At 39.1% G+C, this 24011-nt stretch overlaps 1 protein-coding gene across 1 annotated transcript in view; it reads right to left on the bottom strand.

Annotated features, from left to right (window-relative positions):
• Ppap2a (phosphatidic acid phosphatase type 2A) overlaps positions 1 to 24011 on the bottom strand; it is a gene marked incomplete in the record, with an annotated part of 78315 nt that overhangs the window by 14731 nt on the left and 39573 nt on the right. The window contains 1 exon segment of the mRNA XM_013518405.1: positions 10913 to 11193. Coding sequence (XP_013373859.1) covers positions 10913 to 11193 — 281 coding nt within the window.

The following is a 24011-nucleotide window of genomic DNA, read 5'->3' as shown; positions in this document are numbered from 1 at the left end:
CCCTCTGCGATAAGCTTTGAACACTGACTCATCTATTAAAAAGTTTTAAACGTCTCATACAAGTGGACATATGGACAGGGACCTCTTAGCACCATTTTTCTCCATATATTAGCTTTATTTCAAAAGGATATTTACAATTAATAAATGTGTTAAGTGCTCTGGCATTCAGGGTCAGATTATCTGCAAAGGTCTCACACCTAGTATACTGGGGACTCACCCTGGTGACGAGGGGAAATGCGTATTCCCTTGTTTACTTGCAAAAGGATGGTTTGGGAATGTCTACAACACGAAAAACGTTTTTGACCCAGTGATTCCTCTTTGAGGCATCTGTCCTATAGCTACGCACGCATACACAAAGGTGTGTGCTCCAGCACCGCTGGCCACTCAAGGACCCAAGGAGGACTGGGTTCTAGCATAATTCTCAATGCTGTCTATGCCAAAATGACATCAATACATCTGTGTGAACTGACATAAAAAGTATCATGGAAGATTTATTTTAAAATGTATCATTTATTTAAACCACACAAATACAAAATTTCATATTCAATATAAAATACGTAGGAAAATGAAGGGGTACATTAACTGGCTCTGCAAAAATCTATCAAATGGTTAATAAAACTTTCACATTATACAGTGATAATACTGGAAGTCACATTATTACAGGGACTATAAGTACATACAGTATATGGATGGAGATATTAAAAATAGTAGTCAAAATACCTTTGGTGTGCTTGCTACAAATTTCCTATAGCTCTTTCCCTGTGTCTGGGCCCCCACACTGCTCTCTTCCTGGCAGTTTCCATGAGTGTCAGAACTGAGGGTCACTACTCAGTACAAACGCAGTTCCCTACCTACAAACTCATGCCTAGAACACAGTCGTGACCCAAGCCCAGAAAACCTCTCTTACATCTCAATGAAATGTTTTGACATTTTCATGTAGAAAGGACAGATTTTAGAAATGTTTAGAAATACAAGAACCACGGGGTATCTCTCTCCAAAATGGTACAAAGATAAAAATAATAGTACAGGAATCTAAGATGGTCTCAACCAAAATTAAATGTAATACAGTAAACATAATGTAAACTCACCACACTTTTTTGAACCACCCAGGAATTGAGAAATTATCTCAGTAACAACAAAAGCCATACCATATATTTCTTGAATTGTTTGTACATTAACTTTATTTCCACTTCTTTTTTGGGTACCAGAAATTAAACTCAGGACCTTGCGCTTGCCAGGCAGGCGTTTGTGCCACTGAGCTATATCCCTGGCTCTATTTCCATTTAAAGCTTTGGTCTTTGTTAAGCATGCTACATTATACATACAAAGCCACATGCCTCTCTGAAATAAGACAGAAGTGACTGTACTGTTTTATTCATTAAAATGAATTCATGAGTTATTCTATTGCCACTGCCACACATGAATCATGTCTTTACAAGTATTACAGCATGATCCTTAAGGGAGAGAAACTATCAGGATCATGAAAAAGGAAAATAGAGCATAGCTGGTTTATGTGTAGGTATTTTAAGTTCTAATTTAATGGACTATTTGATGACTACAACCTGATAATAGCGTTTTCTGTTTATAAAAGAATCTTGCAAAAAGCAGGAATTTAGAAAGTAGTAAGTTGCTGAGAGTCATGGGATAAAGGAAAGTAAAAGTGCATGTATCTTGAAAATAACATGACTCTGGGAAGAAATGCTTCCAAATTCTTGATAAGGAAACTGACTAAACATATGAAGAGCGGGTAGATGGTGACAAATGTTACTGGCTGAAGTGTGAAACATACAAAGTTGAACTTGGGGTAGGGGGCCACGTGTTTTCAGTGTTGCTAAGGAAAACTTCATGACTTTGTGCATAAAGACTCCAAATCACCAAAGCCACTTTGCCTAAAACAAAAAGGGCAGACTGTGCCCAACCAGCCAATCCTCTTTCTAAAAACACTGCTAAAAGGCAAAAGACTGTAGAGTATGACAGAAGAATTTAAAAAGACCATTTTTAAATTGCTGTCATGCACATGTGTGTAACTGTGTGTAAGAGGCAGAACTGCCAACCAGAGGCACGCTAGAGACTTCTACTGTAAGTCCTCCCCCAGATAGGCAGGAACAAGGCCAAGAAAGTCTTTGGTTACCACCTGCAGCTGGTATAGTAACTTCTAGCCCTCCTGCAGATCACAAAATCACCACCGTCTCCTGGTCACCAGGCTCAAAAAAGATCAAGCTCAAGCAGTAAAAGGGTCTTTAGTATTATACTAATACAGAAATACAGACATGAGCTTAAGTAGACGCTGTCAATGGCAAGATAAGAAGCAAAGGCCCAAACAGGTGAGCCCAATAGGAGGCTGGCCAGACAGGTCATTCTGTTCCTTTCAGATCAGACCAGGTGGCATCACTGCAGCTCATGTTACCACAAGGCCTAGCAGAGTGCCACAATACCACACTTTGAGAGATCTTTTCTACCCATCTGACAAAAGTAGAAAGGACACATGGCCTTAGTAGCCCAAGTCCTCTTCCCGTTAAAATAATGGCAGCTTTGATCACAAAACATTACTCGTTTTAGTACATTTAGATTATAACGAAGGGGAGGAAAGCTGAGTAACTTTTACCAAACGCCATGAGAGCATATTCTTCCCCTGCGTCAAGCTCATCCCTAGGACAGACTGAGCACAGAGCCCTTCCTGAGCCCACTGCCCTCTCCAGAGCCACTCGAGTGTTCACCGCTCACTCGTTCCCAACACGTGTGTTTCGCTCTTCATTTGTCCTTTTGCATGGAGTGCACTTCCCACTTTTCTTTAATAATTTTATTTAAGAGCCAATTCAGCCAGTTTGATCCAAGAGATCTTTAAAACTAGACCGGAGTTATCGCCCTGCGTCCCAGGGGGAGAGACCTAGTGCACCGAGAAACTCATCTACTGCAGCGTAACAGCCCTTGTGGGAACTGTACCACACTGAATTTTCCTCCTCCACGTCAGACGCTGGGCCAGGGCAACAGAAAGACTTAAAATCGGCTGTGTTTTTAGTTATACGATAAATATTCATTATTTTTTAAAAATCACAAGTTGCAGCAAAACAAAAGAAAAACTACTGGTGAATTTCCATCTTTCCTGACTGGTCACATCTCACTTCATCCTGTATCCCTAACACCCTCCGTGCTTACCAAGCACCCAGTAGGTGCTTGAGACTTCTTTTAAGGTGAAACAGAACCTGATCTTTCATGCTAAGTGAACTATCCCAGAAAACATGAAATCCTATACTTTTCAAATCCAAATATTCAACCTGCCTTCTGCCCCCACCTACACACATTAAGAGAATGAAATACTATTCAATTGTCTCACAAGTGCACCCTAATCTTTCAATAGTTATCAAAATGGATAATAAAAAGAATACTTTGCCACTCCACCATCACTTTATTGTGTAATACATACTACATACCTGTAAGTTATACCAGGTCACATGAGAGCAGTTATATGATTTTGACACTTTATTTTCCCTTATGGTGGTGAGAACCCTGGACTTCATTTTCAAAGCTCAGGAGCATCACGAAGTCCAGTTTAACCCCTTGCTACTGTGACCCTTCTTACAGAAATTCTGGCCAGAGTGTCAAAATGTATTAACTTACACAGAAACTTAATGCATCTTCTCAGTGTATCTGGCAAGCATTTTCATAATGTGTGTAAAATGTCCCAAAATCTCAAGACCAAAAAGAAAAGGCCGGGCGTGGTGGTGCACACCTGTAATCCCAGCACTCAGGAGGCTGAGGCAGGAGGATCACTGCAAGTTCCACTCCAGCCTGCGCTACAAAGTGAGTGCAAGGCCAACCTGAACTGCTTAGTGAAACCCTGTCTCAAAAAGACAAAAAAAGTCCCAAAATCTTTTTAATAATATTCATAATTATGTGTATTCTGTTGTGAATTTTTACAAATTTAAGTTTCAAAAGTATTTTCAAAAGGGAAGCAGCACAACAACAAGAAAAAGGGTTAAGTACTGTCTGTATCCACCATCTATGTAAAGATTTCTTTAGTTTTTAAGAAGCAGTTTTGTACTTTAATAAAACAAAATTCTTGAAAATTGCCTGTTCATAAGTTTTCAAACATTACCTCAGAAGCAAAACACCGTAGTTGCAATATATAACCTACAAAGTTAATGGTAAATATAATACCAAGATTAAAAGGTTAGCCAATCCTATAATCTGTCTCTCCAGTGCACATATGGTAAGTTTATTATCTATAAGGACATTAATTTTATTACTGTTACCTAATGCCTTCCCAAACTTCACTCTCCCAAAAAAGGACTGCTGCAAATTCTTTAGCAACAGAAGGGGTTTTTTCCTGTCTATTGCTCAATGGAATACGTCATCACAGAAATTCAAGTTAAGGTCCAGGCACTAGTGGCCAAGAAGTTACCACTGCTCGGTAACATAGCTGGTGTACTCTGGGCCAGCACATTTCTGTACTTCTTGTGGCTGCTACTAGTTTGTTTCCCTGGAAACTGAGTAGCATTGTTTCTTGCAAGCACCTTGCTGTTCAACTGCAGTGAAACTCCTATCCCCAGGAATGAGTTGCTGAGTTGTGTATATGCTCTGCTTTCTTATCTTGACTTAGTACTTTATTACCTGCATGAGGGTTAGCACCATATTCTTCCAACTGTCTCCACACTGCAGTCTTTAATTTTCTACAGCATTCAGTTCAAAATCCTAAGAGTAAACTCCAGTACGCTAACATCTGACCCCATACCTGTATCTTCTCTGCCTCCAGCCTGCCTGCCTTTGCTCCTGTGGCTCTCTGGACCTGTGACAGGCTCCATTCCAATTCTACATGTTCAAAAACAATTTTTTTTGGTGGTACTTGAGATTGGACCTATTAGTGCTCTACCACTAACCTACACCTCCCTTTTTATTTTTCATTTTGAAACAGGGCCTGCCTCACGAAATTGCCCAGAATGGTCTCAAACTTGCCATTTTCCTGTCTCAGCCTCCCAAGTAGCTGGGATTATAGGCACACAGTCCCATGCCTGTACTCACCCTAAAAAATGCCTCCTCTAACTAGGGTAATACTGCCATCTTCTGATTTAATGTACAATGTTACCTTAAAGCATCCATCACCCACACCATCACACATTCACTCTCTAAGCATCTCACCTACATCACAGTACCAAAAGATAAACATGCACATCTTGGCATCGTGCAGACAGGGCGTAAGAGCGCTAAGGCATACAGAACAGGAGAGCGGGAAAGAGGCAGTGATCTTAAAGTCACATTCCTTTTAAATATAATAACCTAAAGTCCTCTCATAAAGTGAAAGATCTTTTAAAATCATCCCCTTTCATTCTATATGTTGATATTTTCATACAGATGTATGATTTAAAAGGCAGTGTCAAGTTACTGATATACATACACTTGAGAAATAGGATAAGTGTGAACAAATTAATCTTCCTGGAGGCACAATGGTTCATCCAGTAATGTCTACAATTAAACCACACAGAGGAAGCCATTCTCAAACTGAACAACAGGTTTTACCAAGTACATACATACCACAGCCAGCCAGCCCACTTATAATGGGTTTTTCACTACTAGAGAAGGTATTTCCTCAAAATTCAGCTTTATTTACCTGCATATGGGTTGCATTTAAAAAAGAAAAATTGTCTCACATTCAACAATACATACTGCAGCTAAACATCTAAATTATTCAAGGCTGTCATAATCCAAATAGAAATAACTATATTGAATATCTGACTTACAGAACCAGAGATCAATCATTCAAAATATATCAGAAACATGAGTCTGTATTTACATATAATTTAGGGCTGGGGATATAGCCAGTGATGGAATGCTTGTCTAGTATACATGAGGCCCTGGGTTCAATCCTCAACACCATAAGAAAACACATACACATAATTTAAATACAAGCAGAAAAAGGTATATCTCTTAAAGCAGCCAATAGTTTGTGTACTGTATTATCACAAATACACCAGCTCACTGTACACAATTCTAAATTCACCCTATATCCTGAGACAGATGTCATACAAGGTAATATTCCCATAATACAGGTGATCCAAACCAGTGGCTGCCAAAAATGTGGTCACGTGATGTCAACAGCAACATCTGAGGACTTGTTAGGAACACAGATTCTCGGGTCTCACCCTAAACCTGCGGAATCAGAATCAGGCACTTGATGATACAGCTCAGTAACCTGTTTCAAAAAACCTGTGGATGACTCCAAATGACTGAAGTCTGAGAGCCACTGGTCTGGAGAGAATCTTGACCCACGAAGGAGCTATAGTTCTGAACTATGAGCTCATTAGTTTTCTGGGTTTGGGTTTTCTTTTCTTGTCTTTTCTTGTCCAAAAAAAAAACCAGAGAGTAAGGGTATTCTCACTGGCATAAACAATGGCAGACTTAATAACGAGGTTGTAATGCTGCAAGTATAGCCCACTTAATCTATGGCAAATTCTCCAGGATTAAACAGTGAACAGAACTCTAGCTATTACAATTAATAAGAACTAAAGTCCCTATGTTCTCATTTATATGTCTGGGACCTACTGGTCACCACATTTGAAGTCCACTGTAAGTTCTGTGATACCAGTGACGGCAGACAGCACGAAAATGTGCCAAATGCAGGAAAGGGGCAGAGGGCGAGGAAGTAAAAAACCAACAGGAAAAAAATCAAAACCTAAACCCAGAATTGTGGGAGCAAATTCTCTTCCTAACACGTAACTCTGACTCACTTATACGGTCAACAAAAATGACTCATTTCGGTACTGAAGTTCCCTTCTCCCCAAGGTCAAGCATTATAATTACATAATTAAAAAATTATAAAAGGGAGCAAGCTGGGAAGATAAATAGAAGAGCAAACTACACCATAATTCTAACCTATGGATAATATTGCACTTGAAATGTTTTTGCCATTTGGCTTACTTGGCCTTCGAAATCTAAGAGAAAAGGAATAGAAAAGTCTGCATCCAGCTAAAATATAGTCCACAATATAACAGCAATGCAAAGCCACAATTATGTGCCAATATCATCCAGCTCTGAAACTGGCAACAACTGACTCATTCTGGAAACAATGATGGGAACTGCATTTTTCTAACATACAGTCTTTCTAAAATTTCATTTTTCCACTTGACATTTATTTCTCCTGTTTTAGACTTCCCAAGTTTAATAAGGGTTCCTCTCATTGAAATGTTTTTAATATGTATAGCTCTGCAGTTTGAGCTATGCAAATGTCCTTACTGTTTTTACTTTTTTTCTTCTGTCTTTTTTCTTTCCTACTGCTTTTAAAGAAGTTGTTTTCCAGCCCTTAACACTGGACTGTAAGTGGGTAATTCATGCATATTGATGTAGAAACTGTAAAAGCTGACAGAAGAAAAAACCTAAGTGTCCTTGGGTCAAAAATATAATTATAGTAATTGCATGTCAGCCAGTTTACACATACTAGAATAGACACTGAGAGAATGTGACATATAAGAATTTAAAAATAATTATTTTTTGTCACTTTTAAGTAAATTGCATTATTTTACATTTTGCCAAAATGTCTTGTGTTAAAAAACCCGAGTATGATATCTCATTACAAGAAAATCCAGAGCTGAGATCTATATAGCTAAACAGAAACAACGGGCATGTAAAAAATCTGCATCCTTTAAGAATCATTTCAAAGATATTTCCTGGAGCTCAGGTGAACCCTTGTTACCATAATGACTTTCTTGGTAGCAGAGACACCAAGCAGAGGACTCAGTGGAAAAGTACAAAACTGAGAAGGAAAAGCCAGAAGCCGGGGTGCTCGCTGCGCTCGCTGCCTCATTCATCCAAGTGAGGCACCACCACTCTCCATGCCTTGCAAAAAGATCACCAGCAGGGCAAGAACACTAACAAAGGGCCAGCACGCACAAGTCGGACGTTAATGCCAGACAAAAAGCCGATGGTAACTCCTAGATCAGTCTCTGATCGCAGAGAATGAGTCCTTCATTTATTTCTAAGTCAACACTCAGCGCTCTAAGTCAGCATCAGTGCTCCTCAACACAAACGTGTAAGGACAGAATGCCGACTGGGGGCAGCACAGGGGATGGTAGACCGGCAGACATTATGGTACGGGAATATACCTAAATAAAGACAGTCTTCAGCTTACAATAGTGTGATTTACAATATTTCAACTTTATACAGAAACTTTAACAGAAACTGTACTTCAGATTCTGGTCCTTTCCCATCTTACTGCTACGCAGTACAACACTCTCACTGCCAAGCTAGGACGCTTGGTAGATTAGTTGTATTACTACACTTTTGACCTCAGGTATTTCCAATAGTGATGAGATTTTATGCCACAGCCATATACTAAGTCAAGAAGCATATGTGATTTAAGTCCTTAGAGGTAGTTTTTCATCTCTGCATTCATAAATATGCATTTTTTTTTTTTTTCTTTTTTGAGCCAGGGTCTCAACTATGTAGTACACACTGGTCTTGAACTCATACTATGTACCTCAGCTGGCCTAGAACTCAGGATTCTCCTGCCTCAGCCTCCTAAGTGCTGGGCTTATAATCATGTGCCATTATACCAAACTGTAATTTTTTTAAAAAGGTTCTATGGGGCTGGGGATTTAGCTCAGCAGCAAAAGCACCTGCCTGGCAAGTGCAAGGTCGTGAGTTCGGTTCCCGGTACTGGAGAAAAAGCAAAAAATAAAATAAAAAATAAAAAAGGTTCTATGGTAAAGGTGAAAATGTAAGAAGAAATCAGGACAATTTTATTCTATTTAATTCTATTTCTCATGATATATTTTTGCACAGCTATTTGCTTCTCTGATAATTTGTGATAAATGTTAGTCTCAATTCCAATAAGCTTCCTCTTATTCCACCCTGCCATTTATTATCCTTCCCACCCTCTCTACAGTCCACTCTGGAATTCCAGTTCTTTATGAAAACCATCCATCCTTTCCTATGAGTTCAAATTTACCCTTGAGGGCTCACCTACCCAGTACTCATCTAATTAAAGAGCCTTCTGTATAACTTGGTCCTGTAGCCCTATTAAGCAAAAAACAGATCTCCGTATCTCATACAACTTAAGAATCCAGTTTTCTGTTCTTGTTTTTGTTTTTTTTGAGACATGTAGTTAAGGCTTGCCTTGAACTTACTATGTAGCCCAGGCTGGCCTCAAACTCACAGTGACCCTCCTGCTTCAGCCTCCCAAGTGCTGGAATTACAGGCGTGTGCTGCCACATGCAGCTTAGGACTCTAGTATTGGCGGTATCATCCTCATTCCTTGAAGCCACTTCTGGACCATTTTTCCTCTACTGCTTTTATAAAAATGCTGGCTGAGCTGAGCTCAAATCAGCATCTTTTTCAACTTTCTGCCATCTTTTTCTCAACTACCTATCTCTGGTCTCTTTTGCTTTCTTTGTTAAGATTTTACACCCACATCAGTGCTCCATATCCCTCAAAGCTTGCCGTTCAACAGCCTGATCTCTCTGTTCTTTTGGCCTCATCATCCCAGGAAAGTTCTCTTCTATTCTTACCATTTGTTTCACATCCTCCCTGCTAGACCAAGCTCCACGATGATGGGGAGCAGAGATGTCCTGCTCCTGGTTTAACTCCCAGCATACTGTACAGTGTATCCTTTAGTTAAGTAAGGTGTTTCCTCATCCACACTAAACATGAAAAACGGGTTCTGTGCAGGTCTGTGTTGCTCACAAGAGAACCAAAAGGGACAGTGAAGTGTCTGAAATTATATGTAAGCCACCACAGGATGTCTTACGCAGAGAGAGCATTTGCTGGATAATTAACAAATAGGGAAACTAACAGCTATCTTAAAATGTAGGAAGGTAACCATACAGAGAAGGTAAGGATGACAGTTGTAAGGGTTAGATAAGGAAGTGACACGGTCCTGCATTTCATTCCTTATCTATAAATTAAAGGAGTTGGACCTTCTGGATTCTATATCTGTATCTGTTCTGTTTCATTTTTGCCTCACTATGCTTTAGAATTTAAGTAGTAGTCCAATAAGGGTGTGTAAGAAGGCAGCTTGAACCAAGGATGTAGCTCAGTGGTAGAGCACTTTCTTAGCATGTAAAAGGCCTGCCTAGGTTCAATCCCCAGCTCTGGCGGGGAAAAGAGGAGGAAGAGGAGGACGAAGAGGAGGAAGAGGAGGAGAAAGAGGTGGCAACCTGAGCCTGAGGACCAGGAACTGTCATGATCTGAGCCAAGATACCTGGGGAAGAAACCTACTCTAAGAATACAAGATTGTCAGGCATGGTGGCACACACCTGAAACCACAGGCCTTGGGAGGCTGAGTCAGGAGGATTACAGTGAGTTCACGGTACCTGAGCTACATAGTAAGTTCAAGGCAAGCCTGAGCTGCATCATGACACCACACCTCAAGAAAACAACAACAACAAAAAATACCCCAAAGAAACCTATGGATCTAGCAGAGCTTCAATTTTAGTGTATGTGCTGTTGACACAAGCTAGAAGAGCTTCATAAATGGTTGGATTAGATCAGGGTTCAGCCAGCCATGACCTCTGGGACAGCTGCTGTTTGTGTAAACAAAGTTTTACTGGAACAGAGCCACACCCCTTCACTCAAATTATTATCTCCGGCTGCTGTCCTGCTACCATGGCAGAGTTCAATAGTTATGAAAGGCAGCATAAGGCCCATAAAGCCTCAAATATTATAATCTGGTACTTGCTGAACCTGTCCTAAATGATCTCTAAGGTTCAACTTACATTCTTATACACTGGCAACAAAAACATCATGATTAAAACAGGGAAAAATGAGAGAATAAAGATCACACATATGATTTCAGTTAATTCCCAGTGATTACACTACTCCCCCCACCTATTGTGAGCTAGTGGATGGCTCACTTCTCAGTCACTGAGACCTTCTATTCTGAGAATCCCAAAGATAAAACGAATAGTAGAGATTTAACACTCACCTGCCTTCCTTAACTTTTTGTGCATTCCCGCGACATACATAGTACTCAATGTAACCATCACTGCAGTTGACTTTAGACCAATCGGGGTCACACACATCCAAGAAGTGAGGCCGCAGTCTGCCTATTGAATACTTGGCAATGTCAGTTAGGGACTGACTAGCAGCTGCACCAAATAAGAAGGTTCCAATAGCTTTGTAAATAGTGGCTATGTAGTTATTCCTGATAAAGGAATTTGAGTGTAAGAGGTTACAGTAAACAGATAGGGTTTCTCCAATAATCATCTGAAAAAGAAACAAAAATAATATGTTAAAGAAGCAAGCAGACACTTTAAACAAAAGAGAAAATGATAAATCACAGTAAGATCTTGGTTTTAAAAATAGCTACCACCACCCCCACCATTCCCCAACAAATGGAGAGTCAATTTTGGATATCCAATCCTAGGCCACATACAAAAAAGTGTCAGGTCAATTGTGGACACTGCTTGTTAAGCAATGGCTGAGCCAAAACCATTTCGTAGTCTACCTAAAACAACAAGGCCTTATTTTCTTGTATTCAACTAAACTGGGATTTTAATAAGTAGACAGTGATGTATCCTGGAGGACAAAACCATAGCTTCTTCAGGGAATTCAACTTTCCTCTTTCAGAATTTCCCTTATTTTTATCTGACAGTCTATTATTTTTCAAATATCCTTTGGACCAAAGACGTCCATCATATTAAAAAGAGTAAAACAGTTTTAGGGAGTAAAATATCTAATATAAGAGCAGGAATCTAAGACTGATGCCCCCAGGTCCACTGGGTTTACAAGCTTTGCCTTCCAGATCTTCAGGTCAGACCCTTTTAAGGAGTTTTACTAGAAGACCAAACATATTTGACACTTTTCCCTTCCCCTAGGAAACAATTCAAGTGATTCTTCCCTCTGTTCCATTGACTTCTGTGCAACAGAGTTAAAGCCGTTCTGTGAACATTCCATTTTAGTAGCACGTATGTATCCATGAGTGAGCACATGAGTATAAGGGGTGTAAAGGCAAAAGAACATCTCCAAGTGCTTTACAAGTTCACAAGTCAGCACCCTGAGAAGTCAGATAATACTGAATGGTAACATTACAATAATAACATTTGTTGCTTAAATAAGATAACACTCTAGTTAACTGAAACCTAAACACTTAGGGAAAAGACAGCTTGCTAATTGGGGAGGGGGTTATAAGTAATAAAGTTTCACTTGAGATACACACCAGTTCCCCTGCTTGTCTTAAATATACAGAAATATTTTATAAAGCATTCAAACATTTCCAATTAGTGGGTATTAACTGTCTTCAGAGTTAGCCGTAGCATAGATTAAGTAAATGGTTGCTTCCTAAAAGAGATTGATGGTACCAAGAATCTAATGGTGGCACACACCTGTAATCCCAGCAACCTAGAGGCTGAGGCAAGAGGATCACTGCCAGTTCTAGGCCAGCCTGGGCTACAAGTAAATTCAAGGCTGCCCTGAACTAGCGAGACCTTGTCTCAAAAACAAAACAAACAATAAAAAAGAACCTGGTAGCAAAAATTCTTTCTTCATCAGGCTCAGTGGCTTGTAGAATTCTGTAATTAGAATGTTATGACTCTGATGAACAGAGTGAATTCTACAAAAGGGTGATTTCTTAATTGCTAAATAGAAGGCTAGTATTGCTAAAATCATCTAAAACGGAGGATATAGTCAATGATTTTTAATTGAAGTCCTCTTCGATAAAAATTGAATCCTCTAAACAAATTAAGCCCAAAAGAAATATACTCCTCATTATAGTCCTTAATGTGAATGAACTGATCAGACCCTTTTCTGAGAACACATCACAGGAAAGGAAAACTATGGTTACTTGCAGGAGTAATTAAACTTTCACAGTTTTGCTTAGGATTATCCCTCAGCTGCTTCCAGGTACCCTGTTTTTTTGTTTTTGTTTTTTTTCAGGTACCCTGTTTTAAAGTATGTATTTCCTCCTTGGGCCATTTAAGGGTCCCAGTAATTCCCAAGAAAGTAACAGCCAGAACAGATTTCTCTTCATTATGGAATTGATCATGGACAGTTGAAAACACAGCAAATATGATCCAACCACAATTTTAGTAGTTAAAACTCCCATATCTTAGCTGTTAGATGTTTTTCTTACGCATTCAACTAGTTTCTGAACTTTGTGAGTCTTCCTAGACCTAATAACCACTCTTCAGAGCTACCCAAATCCTGTTCTTACCACTGATAACAGAAAACTAGTTTGGTAGGAACTGCACTCAGATGTCCAGCTGATACACAGAAGTAATACAAGCTGGAGCTTAACTTCTAATGCTAGGATGACAAAAGCACTACAAAGCTAGCAGTTCTCAGGGCACTAATGTCATTTTTTACCATATATCATTATTGAGAGAAACTGACAACAGAGAAGTTCTAATTAAGTCTTCTAAATTAAATGTAGAGATGTGTCTGTCCATTTGGTCTACACAAGACAGCCCTACCCTTTTGTTTCATTTTAATACTTGATCCTGCCCCTTTAGCTCTTTATTCTTTATACGATGAATTATTAAAGAACTCAAGGCAACGTCTGGGGGAGTAAAACAACACAAAGATCAAGGCTAAGAATGACAAAGTGGTGTGATCCAACCTTTCCAAACTTGTGCCTCACAGTCGTCTGTCACCATCTCCTTTATATCTCCACTGATCAAGATGACAAGTCCACACTGTCCCTATGATTTCAGAGGCCACATTTCCAAAGGAGTCGTCTAAAACCACTTCCTTTCAAACGTTCTAATTGCTGCCTCAATTGCTTTATGCCATTGAATCTTTCTCAAAAGCCAAAGATGTATCATCAGATTGAACATACTTTTATTACCTCTTCTCATTAGTACTGGATTCTTTGACCACTTCCTCCTCGTTGAAAACTTCCCTTGTCTTCCAAGAGAAGATATTAATCTTGGTTCTCTACCAGACTACCCCAGTCACTCATATAAATTAGGGATCATTTGTAATTCATATCAAAGGGCTGTATGAAGTCTGAGTCATGATCTTTAAATGACTTACTTTCTAATAAATAAAAGTAGTCATATACAAGTCTTACCAAGTAATGCCTGCAAGAAGCTAGAGTTAATGAACAATGAACTACTTTAGTATTTTAAATTAGTACGTGAAACTACTGCCCTAAGCAGTTTGTTGATAAGAAAACAGTACTTTCATAGCACCTTTAAATAATACATTCTAAGAAACCTATATTCATTAATTTACTTGTCATTTTACTAAATGTAAAAATAACTTTCTCATGGATTATGTTGTAATAGTAAAAAAGCCTGAAGGTAAAGAAATGTAATTCATGAGCTCAGGCTGTTTTGTCAGGCCCTGTGTATGCTGTGCATGCTACACATAGCCACAGGCACCCAGCATGGGGACCCTGTTTGTAGCAGTCCTCCACTCTGTAGCGGATTTCTGTATCTTTGCTTGTATAAGATCCTTTTTAAACCAGGCACAGTAACACATGCCTGTAACTAATGCCAGGAGGCTGAGGCAGGAAGATCACAAGTTCTAGGCCAGTTTGGGCTACAGAGTGAGATCCTGTCTATAAAAACAAACACCAAAATTTCCTGACAGAAAGTGGAACTGAAAGACAAGTATATTTCTAGCACTGCTTACCTGAATACTGTTCTTGAATCTTGCCTGAAACCAGCTATTTGCCACTAAGAGAGCTAGTTAAAATTTTTGTACTGAAATAGCTCACAATCCTTCAGAAATATGTATCCTTAAAAAAAGAAAAGAAAAACTACTGCGTGTGGTGTTCCATTCTGGTAATCTTGCAACCCAGCTGGGGTCCAGCTCCTGAGTGGTAAGAGGATTGCTTGAGCCCACATGCTGGTGACTAGCCTACAGAGCCTAGTGAGACCATAAAAAAAAAAAAAGCCTACTCTCTCCTAAGTCACATTGCTTGCTTTTTTTGTAGTAGTAAAGACTCAGTGTTAAGCACAGGGGATTAGCTCAGTGGGAGAGCACTGGCCCAGCAAATCTGGGCCCTGGATTTGAACCCCAGCACTGTAAAAACAAAATGAAAACAAAAACTTCACATTAAAGATTTGGTGAGGTTAAAGGAATCCCTGATTTCTTTTTTTTTTTTTTTTTTTTTGGTTTTTCTCCGGTACCGGGAACCGAACTCACGACCTTGCGCTTGCCAGGCAGGCGCTTTGCCGCTGAGCTAAATCCCCAGCCCCAGGAATCCCTGATTTCTTAAACGTCACAATGCTGTAAGAAAGTCCCTAAGGTCACTTCATAATTACTCCACTGTTTCACTCATGCAACCACAGCTACATGTTAGGACACGCCAGGCTCCACTACACCAGGCAGTCAGGACAGCAAGCTGAAGGCACCAGACCTTTGCCTTCAAGATGCTCACAGTCCTATGAAACAAACATTTATGTAATAGAGGTTTTCTTTATTAGTTGTGCATCACAAAATACGACAACTATCACTGCTAATAAGACGCTGTGATCATTAAGACATATTTCTAAATTAAGATTTTTTTAAAAATAAACTCCCAAAATAGACAAGATAAATATACTGTCACCTTGTTGAACTTTCTCTTGGATAGAGCCATACTTTCTACCGGGTTACTAATTTAATTAACATAAATCCAGTTTCTAAAGCTATAAGCTATGGAGCACAATTCTGATTAAGTCACAGAATTTCTGAGTAAAAATGATTATAAAAGTCATCCCGTTTAGCTGGGCATGGTGGCGCATGCTTGTAATCCCAGTATCTGGAGGCTGAGACAGAAGGATTGCTGCCAGTTCAAGGGCAGCCTGGGCTACACAACAAGACGCTGTCTCAAAAAAATCAAACCAAATTAAAAAAAAAAAAAAAAAAATCATCTCATTTAACTTAGATGTCTTCTCCCTAGAGTTACATTCTCTAAGCATTTCCACCTGAACCTGTAGAAAAACAACAGCTACAACTGTGGTTAAAAGACTCAATCTTGCCTTCAATAGCAGTAAAATTCTTTTATATTCACTGCCATGTATTTGTAGAACTGCAGCTTTTCTCGCCCATTAATGGCATTATCTAAAAATTCCTTCTGAAGTAAACACAGATTGAAGTTTTAACATTAGTTAGAGACTTTCTTTTCTAGAACTCAGTGACCAACTCAGTAAGTACACATAGATACAATAAGTTGTAAAATAACACCCATGAATAAAGTAGCATAGAAACATAGTACTGTAATATTTGACAATCACCCAGTTACTGAAACAATAGCAAATCAGAGCTTTAGTAATCACAGTGATATGAAAGACATTAACATAAAATCTACACATATCCAAAAAAATGTTCTTCTAATAATACACTGTATTTTTCTTGGCCTCACTTAAAACAGCTGAGAGTATCTTGATTAAATAAACCTTCAAGGTTTAAAAAAAAAACACTGCTTTGGAGGGTTATACATTTAATCATTAACAGATTAATACAAAATTAAGCCAACTGCTCAACATAATAAACTTCAAAAAGTGGGTTTAACTTACAACGATAATACTGAATGGAATGATTATTCCACCTAATAACGCATAAGGTATGGTGTCTTCTTTGTAAGGGTACTTGATGGACTCATCATTACAGAATATTCCTCGTTGGAAGGGGGTATGCCTTGAAGTAAGAATTGCAAAAGGCAATCCAGCTAGCAAAAGGGAATAAATAAAAATATCATTAAAAATTATCAAAACTAGTTAATGGCAATAATTATCTCAGAATGTTTAAAAATGCATTTGGCATGAAAATAAGTAAGAGCACATGTAAAAAGGAAACGCAGCAATGCATGCAACAGAAATCAGATGGGTTACAGTTTAGAGTAAAGTGGTTTTTTTGAGAGGAAACAAAGCTTCTAAGTCAAGTCCTCCATTAACCAAATTAACAAAAAGTATCTCTGTCCCTTATTTCTGCCAAATAGACTAAACGGATTTTGAGAAGTATCTTTCAGATCCCAGTTATCACTTAATCACCAGGGTTTCAACACTATTTCCACACCGATTTGTACTGCACTTTGCTTCCAAAAGGCAAATAATATTTTGACATCCCCCGCCATATCCACATATCACTACCACACTTGGACAGGCCATGGTCACAGCTAAGCTTATCAGAGTATCTAAACAGAGCTTTATCCACTAATGTTTGTACTGTCAGAGCAGGTTTAGAGCTGCTGTAGGAGTTTGGACTCAAATCAAGTTTCTTAAATAACGACAGACAACAGGTGCCAACATAAAACCACCTAACAGAGAACTCTCTGTTTTTATCATCAGTGTTTTCAGTAAAGATCATATCTCACACTCACCTACTAAAATGACTAACTTTTGCCTAAACATAAGTTTTAAGAATTTAGTTCCCCTTTACTTCACAGAACCTGACCCACTGATTAATAGTACAGCCTGCTGACGAGTACTGATTTGTTCTAAAAAATGCAGCTTAGCAGAAACCCTCCATACAAGGTCTCAAAGGCTGTTCCCTTAGGTACCGCACACGCTCTGCAGTGCACCATAACCAAGCTAACACACTCACTGTGGGTTCAAGTACTGTCTCTCCAGAAGCACCCAGACTTGATGACTATAGTTTTCATTAACTCCACTAAGGCCCTAAAAGCTGAATAACACGCTAGCCTCAGCCACTCTGCCTGAGTGTATATGTCACAAATACCAAATATGTCCAATCTACAAGAACCAAAAAGAAAAGCACATGAAATCACATTTCTTTCATTGGTTGCTCTCTTATCTTTCCCTTTCTCAGTTAGACATTGAATACATGAACCAAAGTTTATTGCTTTATGTTAGCCAATTTGCTAACAGCTGTCAGCCCTTTCAAGGCTCCTGAAGCCGTAACTCTCCTCAGTGCTACACCTATACACACACACACCCCTACACCACCCCCCAAAAAAAACTAGCACTAACACTGACATTTATTACTAGGTAACTGTCATATCTGAATCTGGATTCTCCTCTCTTCACCAAACTGCTCGTACCCAGAGAACTGGAGTGAAATATCAAAGTCTTCAATACATGTAACTATAATTGTAGCACAACTTCAGTGGATTTGCGCAGTTTGGGCACTTATCAGCATACACTGTGGAGGTAAATGCACAGAACTCTGATTTTAGTTGCTGCCTGCTCTACATAGTAACTAAACATTTAACCTTCAACTAACAACCATACTACTTAAATAATAACCATACTAGCCGAGTAAACAAATTTATATTTGCAAAGAACCACTCGGTTTTTCTGTAATTTATTTTATTTGTAAGAACCCTACACAAAATAATGGGAAGCTTTACTATCTTACACAGCCTGTTTCTGAATTGGCTTCATTTCCAATGAGCATCTTTTCCTTTTGGAATAAGATACTTACTTAATGTAGAAATTAAATTCACAAATATGATTAGTGTTCAAACTCTAATCTAAAATAGAGGCTTTTGCCTCTATTCTAAAGAAAATGCGTATTAAAAGCTAAATATACTGAAAAATATTAACATATATATGCTCATTAATTTTAAGAATTTTTCTTTTACTATAAAAGATATGTTAAAAATTATACATTAATTGAGAGAAAAAAGCTCATAGGTATTTTTCAAGATAAAAGGGGAACAAAAAAATCAGGTAAGATAGGAATATTAAAGTGGACAAATACTGAGTGAATCCATTGTGTGGGGAATTCTGCTAGGTACCACCAGGAATACAAGGCTGCAATGAGCACAGTACATCATTATACCAAAGAATAAACGGTGGAAAAGAACTTTTAGAGGGCTCAAGAGGGAAGAAAAACTAATGAGGCTCTAAGTGGTGATATTCAATCAGCTAGTGGTTATCAGGATCTGAATCTCAGCTAAAGGGGTTTAGAAGAATGATACAGATTTGGGGATACAAAGGATCTCTAAAGCCAATGGTGAAAGACCTTGTGCAATGAGTTTTCAACTGCCAGTCTTCTTAAAAGAAATTTTAATATACAAGAAAGGGTAGAAACCAGACTGTAGAGGCTTTGGTAAGAAATAAGAACACAAGCATGAGTCTACTACAAATGCCCACTAGTCTCTTAAAACCTTCTGAGGCATCACAAAAGGCCTTGGCAATATTTCTAAACTGGTAATTACCACGGCTGGGCTTATGGCTCAGTGGTTGAGTACTTACCTACCTTGCCTGAAGCCCTAGGTTCATTCCCCAGTACCATAAATAAATAACCAACTAACTAACAAACCAACCAGTATTTTTCATCCCTCAGACAGGCCTATCAGCTATACTACTATTATGGATTGGATCTTAAATGTCCCCAAAGTTCATGTGTTGAAGGCTTGGCCCCAGCTGGTGGCCCTATGGGGAGTGGGAGAACCATTAGGAGGTGGGGCCCAATGGAAGGTAGCAGGTCACTGGGAGCACACCCTTCCAGCGTGTATCTTGTGGGTCTCTGTCTCTGCTTCCTAAATGTCATGAGGCATGCAGCCTTGCTTTGAAATGCAACCTACCGTGATGCACTGCCTCACCACAGATGGAAAAACAGTGCAGCCAAGTGACAATGGACTGAAACTGTAAGCCAAAATAAACCTTTCCTCCATCTCAGTTATCTCAGGTATTTTGTCACAGCAACCAAAAGCTAACCAATGCCATTTCATTTTCACTAATTATCTAAATCTGAAAATAGACATCCAAAAGGGAGCACACCAAACCACAAGTTGTTCAATGATGGCTCAAAATGAGCCAGGACTGTTAGCATACCTGTAATCTCAGTGCTCTGGGAGCCTGAGGCAGGAGGAGTGTAAATTTATGCCCAGCATGGGCAAAATAAAACAAGAAATGGCTGGTGACATACCTCAGTGCAAAGATCCTCAACGAGAGGTGGGGCTCAAAATGATGAGCTCGTTCAGATTCCAGGTCTGGAAACATTAGGAATTAAAACAAAGACTGAAATCATCTAAGCTGACGAACATCCCTGGGGCACATACGAGGAGGCTGAGGGCAAAGCAGGTCTACAGAGGAAGAAGCGGCTGCCGAGGCTCCCGAAAATGTGAAATGGAGGAGACAGCTTTGGTTCCCCACTGTCAAACAGCCTTACTGCTCTTGCTTTCTGGGATCGTTAAAATTTCTTGTATCCTTCTCAACACAACATCTTTAAGCTGTTTACTTAAGCTGTTTAGAAAGGGTTGCTACTGTGTATTTGCAACCAAGAGAGACACAACTTTTAAAATGTTAACCAGGGGCTGGGGATTTAGCTCAGCGGCAAAGCACCTGCCTGGCAAGCGCAAGGTCGTGAGTTCAGTTCCCAGTACCGGAGAAAAAAACAAAAAAAAAAAAAAAAAAAAAAAATGTTAACCATTCTTAAGAGCATATAGGTCTTTTGATTTTTTCATTACTCCATAAATGCTGCAGTGAACATTCCCAAATAAAAATGCTTATTTGCATTTCTAAGTATTTCTTTAGACTAATTCTCACATGTAATTAAAAGGTATAGACTGTTATGGTTTAGATCTAAAATATCCCCCAAAAGTCTCATATATTTAGAGGCAGAGCTTTCAGAAAATGATTGAATCATGAGGGCTCAAACTTCATCAGCAGAGCGATCCACTGGTGTGACACAAGCTGATAGCACTACTGTTGGGTGATGGAAACAGGAGATGGAGGCATGACCTCGGGGACTACAGTGTACTCGTACCCAGGGCCCTCCTCTCTGACTCAGCTTCCCGGAGGCCATGAGGTGAGCCTTTCTGTTCCACCTCACCCTTTCCTCACAATGTTTCTGCCTTGCCACAGGCTTAAAAGCAATGAACCTGGCCAACCATGCAGTGAAACCTCTAAGACATGAGCCAAAATAAATCCTCCTTCAAGTCGTTTTCCTCAGGTATTTGGTCAGTGACAGAAAGCTAACACATAAACATCACGATCTCTGACCAACTACTCCAAGAAGCTTCCTCTAGAGCACTGATTTACTCACCGGCAAACATGTAAGTGGATACCTGATGTTATCTTTGACGTCTACTACACATTTCAAGGCAAAGGTAAAAGGTGGCATTTGTTCTTTTGTCATTTCAGACCAAACATCCTTTTCTTTTACTTTCAAGAATGCATTTCTAAAACAGTTCTAATGCATTTTAAATCCCTCTTCATGATCTCTCACAACCACATGTCTTTCCCTCCCCGTGCCCCTTTTAAACAATTTCAATATACAATTTACATACCATAAAATTCATCTACTCTAAAGATATGATTCAGTGAATTTTGTAAACCTATAAAGCCATAAAACCATCTGTATAATATAGTTTTAAAGACTTTTGTTACCCTAAAAATTTCCTTGAGGCCATTTGCATTCAGTCCCTGCAGGCTTTTTATCTCTACACAGATTTGCCTTTTCTAGACATTTCATATAAGTTGAATCATACACTATTTGGTATTTTCTACGTAGCTTATATTACTTAGTAGTATAATGCTGAGGTGCATCCATGTTGTAGCATTCATTTTATTCCTTTTTCTTGCCACCATATCCTTCTGTACACATACACCACATTTTGTTTGTCTATTCACCAGTTAATGGACATTTGGGTTGTTTCCAGTTTGGAGCTACTATGACTAATACCACTTTGAACATTCACATACAAGTCTCTGTACAAATATATTTTCATTTCTAATGGGTAGATACCTACAAGTGGAATAACTAGCTCATATGGTAATTTTGTGTTTAACTTTTTAAGAAACTGCCAAACTCTTTTCCAAAGAGGCTGTACCATTCAACATTCCCACATCCTGCTTTTTAACATGCCCACACAGCCAGTCACAGCCTGTTTAGGACTCAGAATCTCTGCATAGTAACTCATACTCATCCACAAATAAGCACAGCTTTCTACTTCTACCAGTGAATATGTATAAAGGCTCAAAAGACAGTGTGTGATATGATGGTAACTCATCGCTTCTACAAACTCTTCCTCCACAAGAACACTTCCCTGTCCTATAGCAGAGATAGGAAAGGACAACTTAAGAACATGGTTACCCCACAGTGTCTTCAGTTTGTTCTTCTACAGTGTAATTCTGGGAACCGTAATAGAAATACCAATGAACTGTTTCAATTAGAAAGATTGGTGGTAGGCGTCCAGCAAAACTGAGAAAATACAGCTAAGAACACTTTTACATGTATATGGAACTCTGCTAGTATTACTGAAAATGACACAAATACCTCCACACAATAATGTTTTAAGCTTCTTCTGTATCAGTGGTGGTGAACCTATAGCACATGTGCTGTAGCTGGCTGTTATCAATGAAGGTTCTAAAAGGATAACCATCACTGTTCTATACTGTAGCATGGATCAATATTCTGTTCTTTCTTATTGCATAGCATTTTATAAAATATATCAAAATACCCAGGAGAGAGTAACATGTAATTCCAGAGCCCACAGTAGCAAATCATTAAGGGACACATTATCTCAGAGCTAAAAACAGCAAGTAATAGCCTGAGAAGTCCTGACACACGATGCCAGAGCCTTGCGGTTTGTTACAAGCTAAGAAACTACTTTGGTGATCTGGAAGATGAAAGGACCCAATCGGCAAACCAAAACACCCATGGAACAGAGGTCATGGCCATTTGTGAAACAGTTCAGCAATCATATTCTTGTCTTAATGCAACAATGAGAAAGGAAGGACGTGGATGCAAGTAAGCAGCCCAGAGAACACAGCGGTACAGGCGAGATGTAGAATAGTGACTCAGCTGTTATTTCTGCCACCTGACTGTACCCTTGGGCTAAAAAGACATGTGATGTGTGTATATATATTTAGTCTACTTTCTCTATTAGGTCATTTGAAAGTCTACTTTTGTTTATTTACCAACGGGGAAAATTCCAAATAAAAAAAAAGAGTCAGTTTTGAAAATACACGTTGGGGCTGGAAGTGTAGCTCAATGATACAGCACGTGCTTATGCAAAAGCCTTCAATATAAGCTCCAGCATCAACAAACAAACAAACAGACAGGGCTGATGGAAAAGCTCAGTGATAAGAGTGCTTGCCTAGCATGTGTGAAACCCTGGGTTCAATCTACAGCACCACAAGAGATATTTCAAGAAAGAAAAAAAGCATTACAGATGTCAAAAAGTGTTAGCGAGCCAGGCATGGTGGCACATGCCTGTAATCCTAGCACTCAGGAGGCTGAGGCAGGAGGATCACCATGAGTTTGAGGCCAGCCTGGGCTACATAAGGGAAGTTCAAGGCCCGTCTGCACTATATAGTGAGACCCTGTCTCAAAAAAGAAAAAAATGTTGCCAAGTGCCTAAGATAAACTCATGCTGAATAAGATAGTAACGAAGTTGGGTACAATGACATAGCCTATAGGCCCAGCAATGCAGAGGCTGAGGCAGGATACAAGTTCAAGCCCAATCTGGGCAACTCAGTGAGACCATGTCTCAAAATAAAAAGTGAGCTGGGGACGTAGCTCAGTGCAAAAGACCCTGGCTTCAATCACCTGAACTGAGGGGGAGAACAAAACCAAAAGAGAAGAGAAGAGAACGAAGATCATGAGTACCATGTAACTAGAAGAAAGTCGACTTAAAGGGCTGCATTCCTTTATCACTTTAAGCATGGATGTATTTCCCATAAACAGTTTGGAGCAGTTTCCTTACATACAAGGTCTGTTCATGTGATATGAAGTGTTTACCTGGAAGGTACTTTAATATTACTTTTACTGGGGGACGATGTTAAAAAACTGAAAAACAATTATTTTCAGATGTACAGGGCAAATTACTACTAATATAAGCGGACAATAAAACATTTTCCTGGGCTGGGGATATAGCTCAGTGGCACAGCACCTGCTGGGCAAACATGAGATCCTGAGTTTGATTCCCAGTATCAAAAAAAAAAAAAAATCCTATCTATAAACTCACATCTGAAAGAAAAATCTTTGAAACAGATGAATATTAAGTACATTTAAGCTTAATTCAGTATGCAGACCAAAAGGCTAAGGAACACCATCTATTACAGAAGTCTTACAAATTAAAGAACTTAAAATATTTTGTTTTCATCAACATTAAAGGACATTTCATTAAAAAAGCTAGAGAAATTGAGCTCTTACTGCCTTCTTTAATAATGAAGCAATCA

The sequence above is a fragment of the Chinchilla lanigera genome, unplaced genomic scaffold, assembly GCF_000276665.1.
Source record: "Chinchilla lanigera isolate Chin_1 unplaced genomic scaffold, ChiLan1.0 scaffold00045, whole genome shotgun sequence".
NCBI classification, from domain to species: domain Eukaryota; kingdom Metazoa; phylum Chordata; class Mammalia; order Rodentia; family Chinchillidae; genus Chinchilla; species Chinchilla lanigera.
This window is presented reverse-complemented; position numbering and strand designations above follow the sequence as displayed.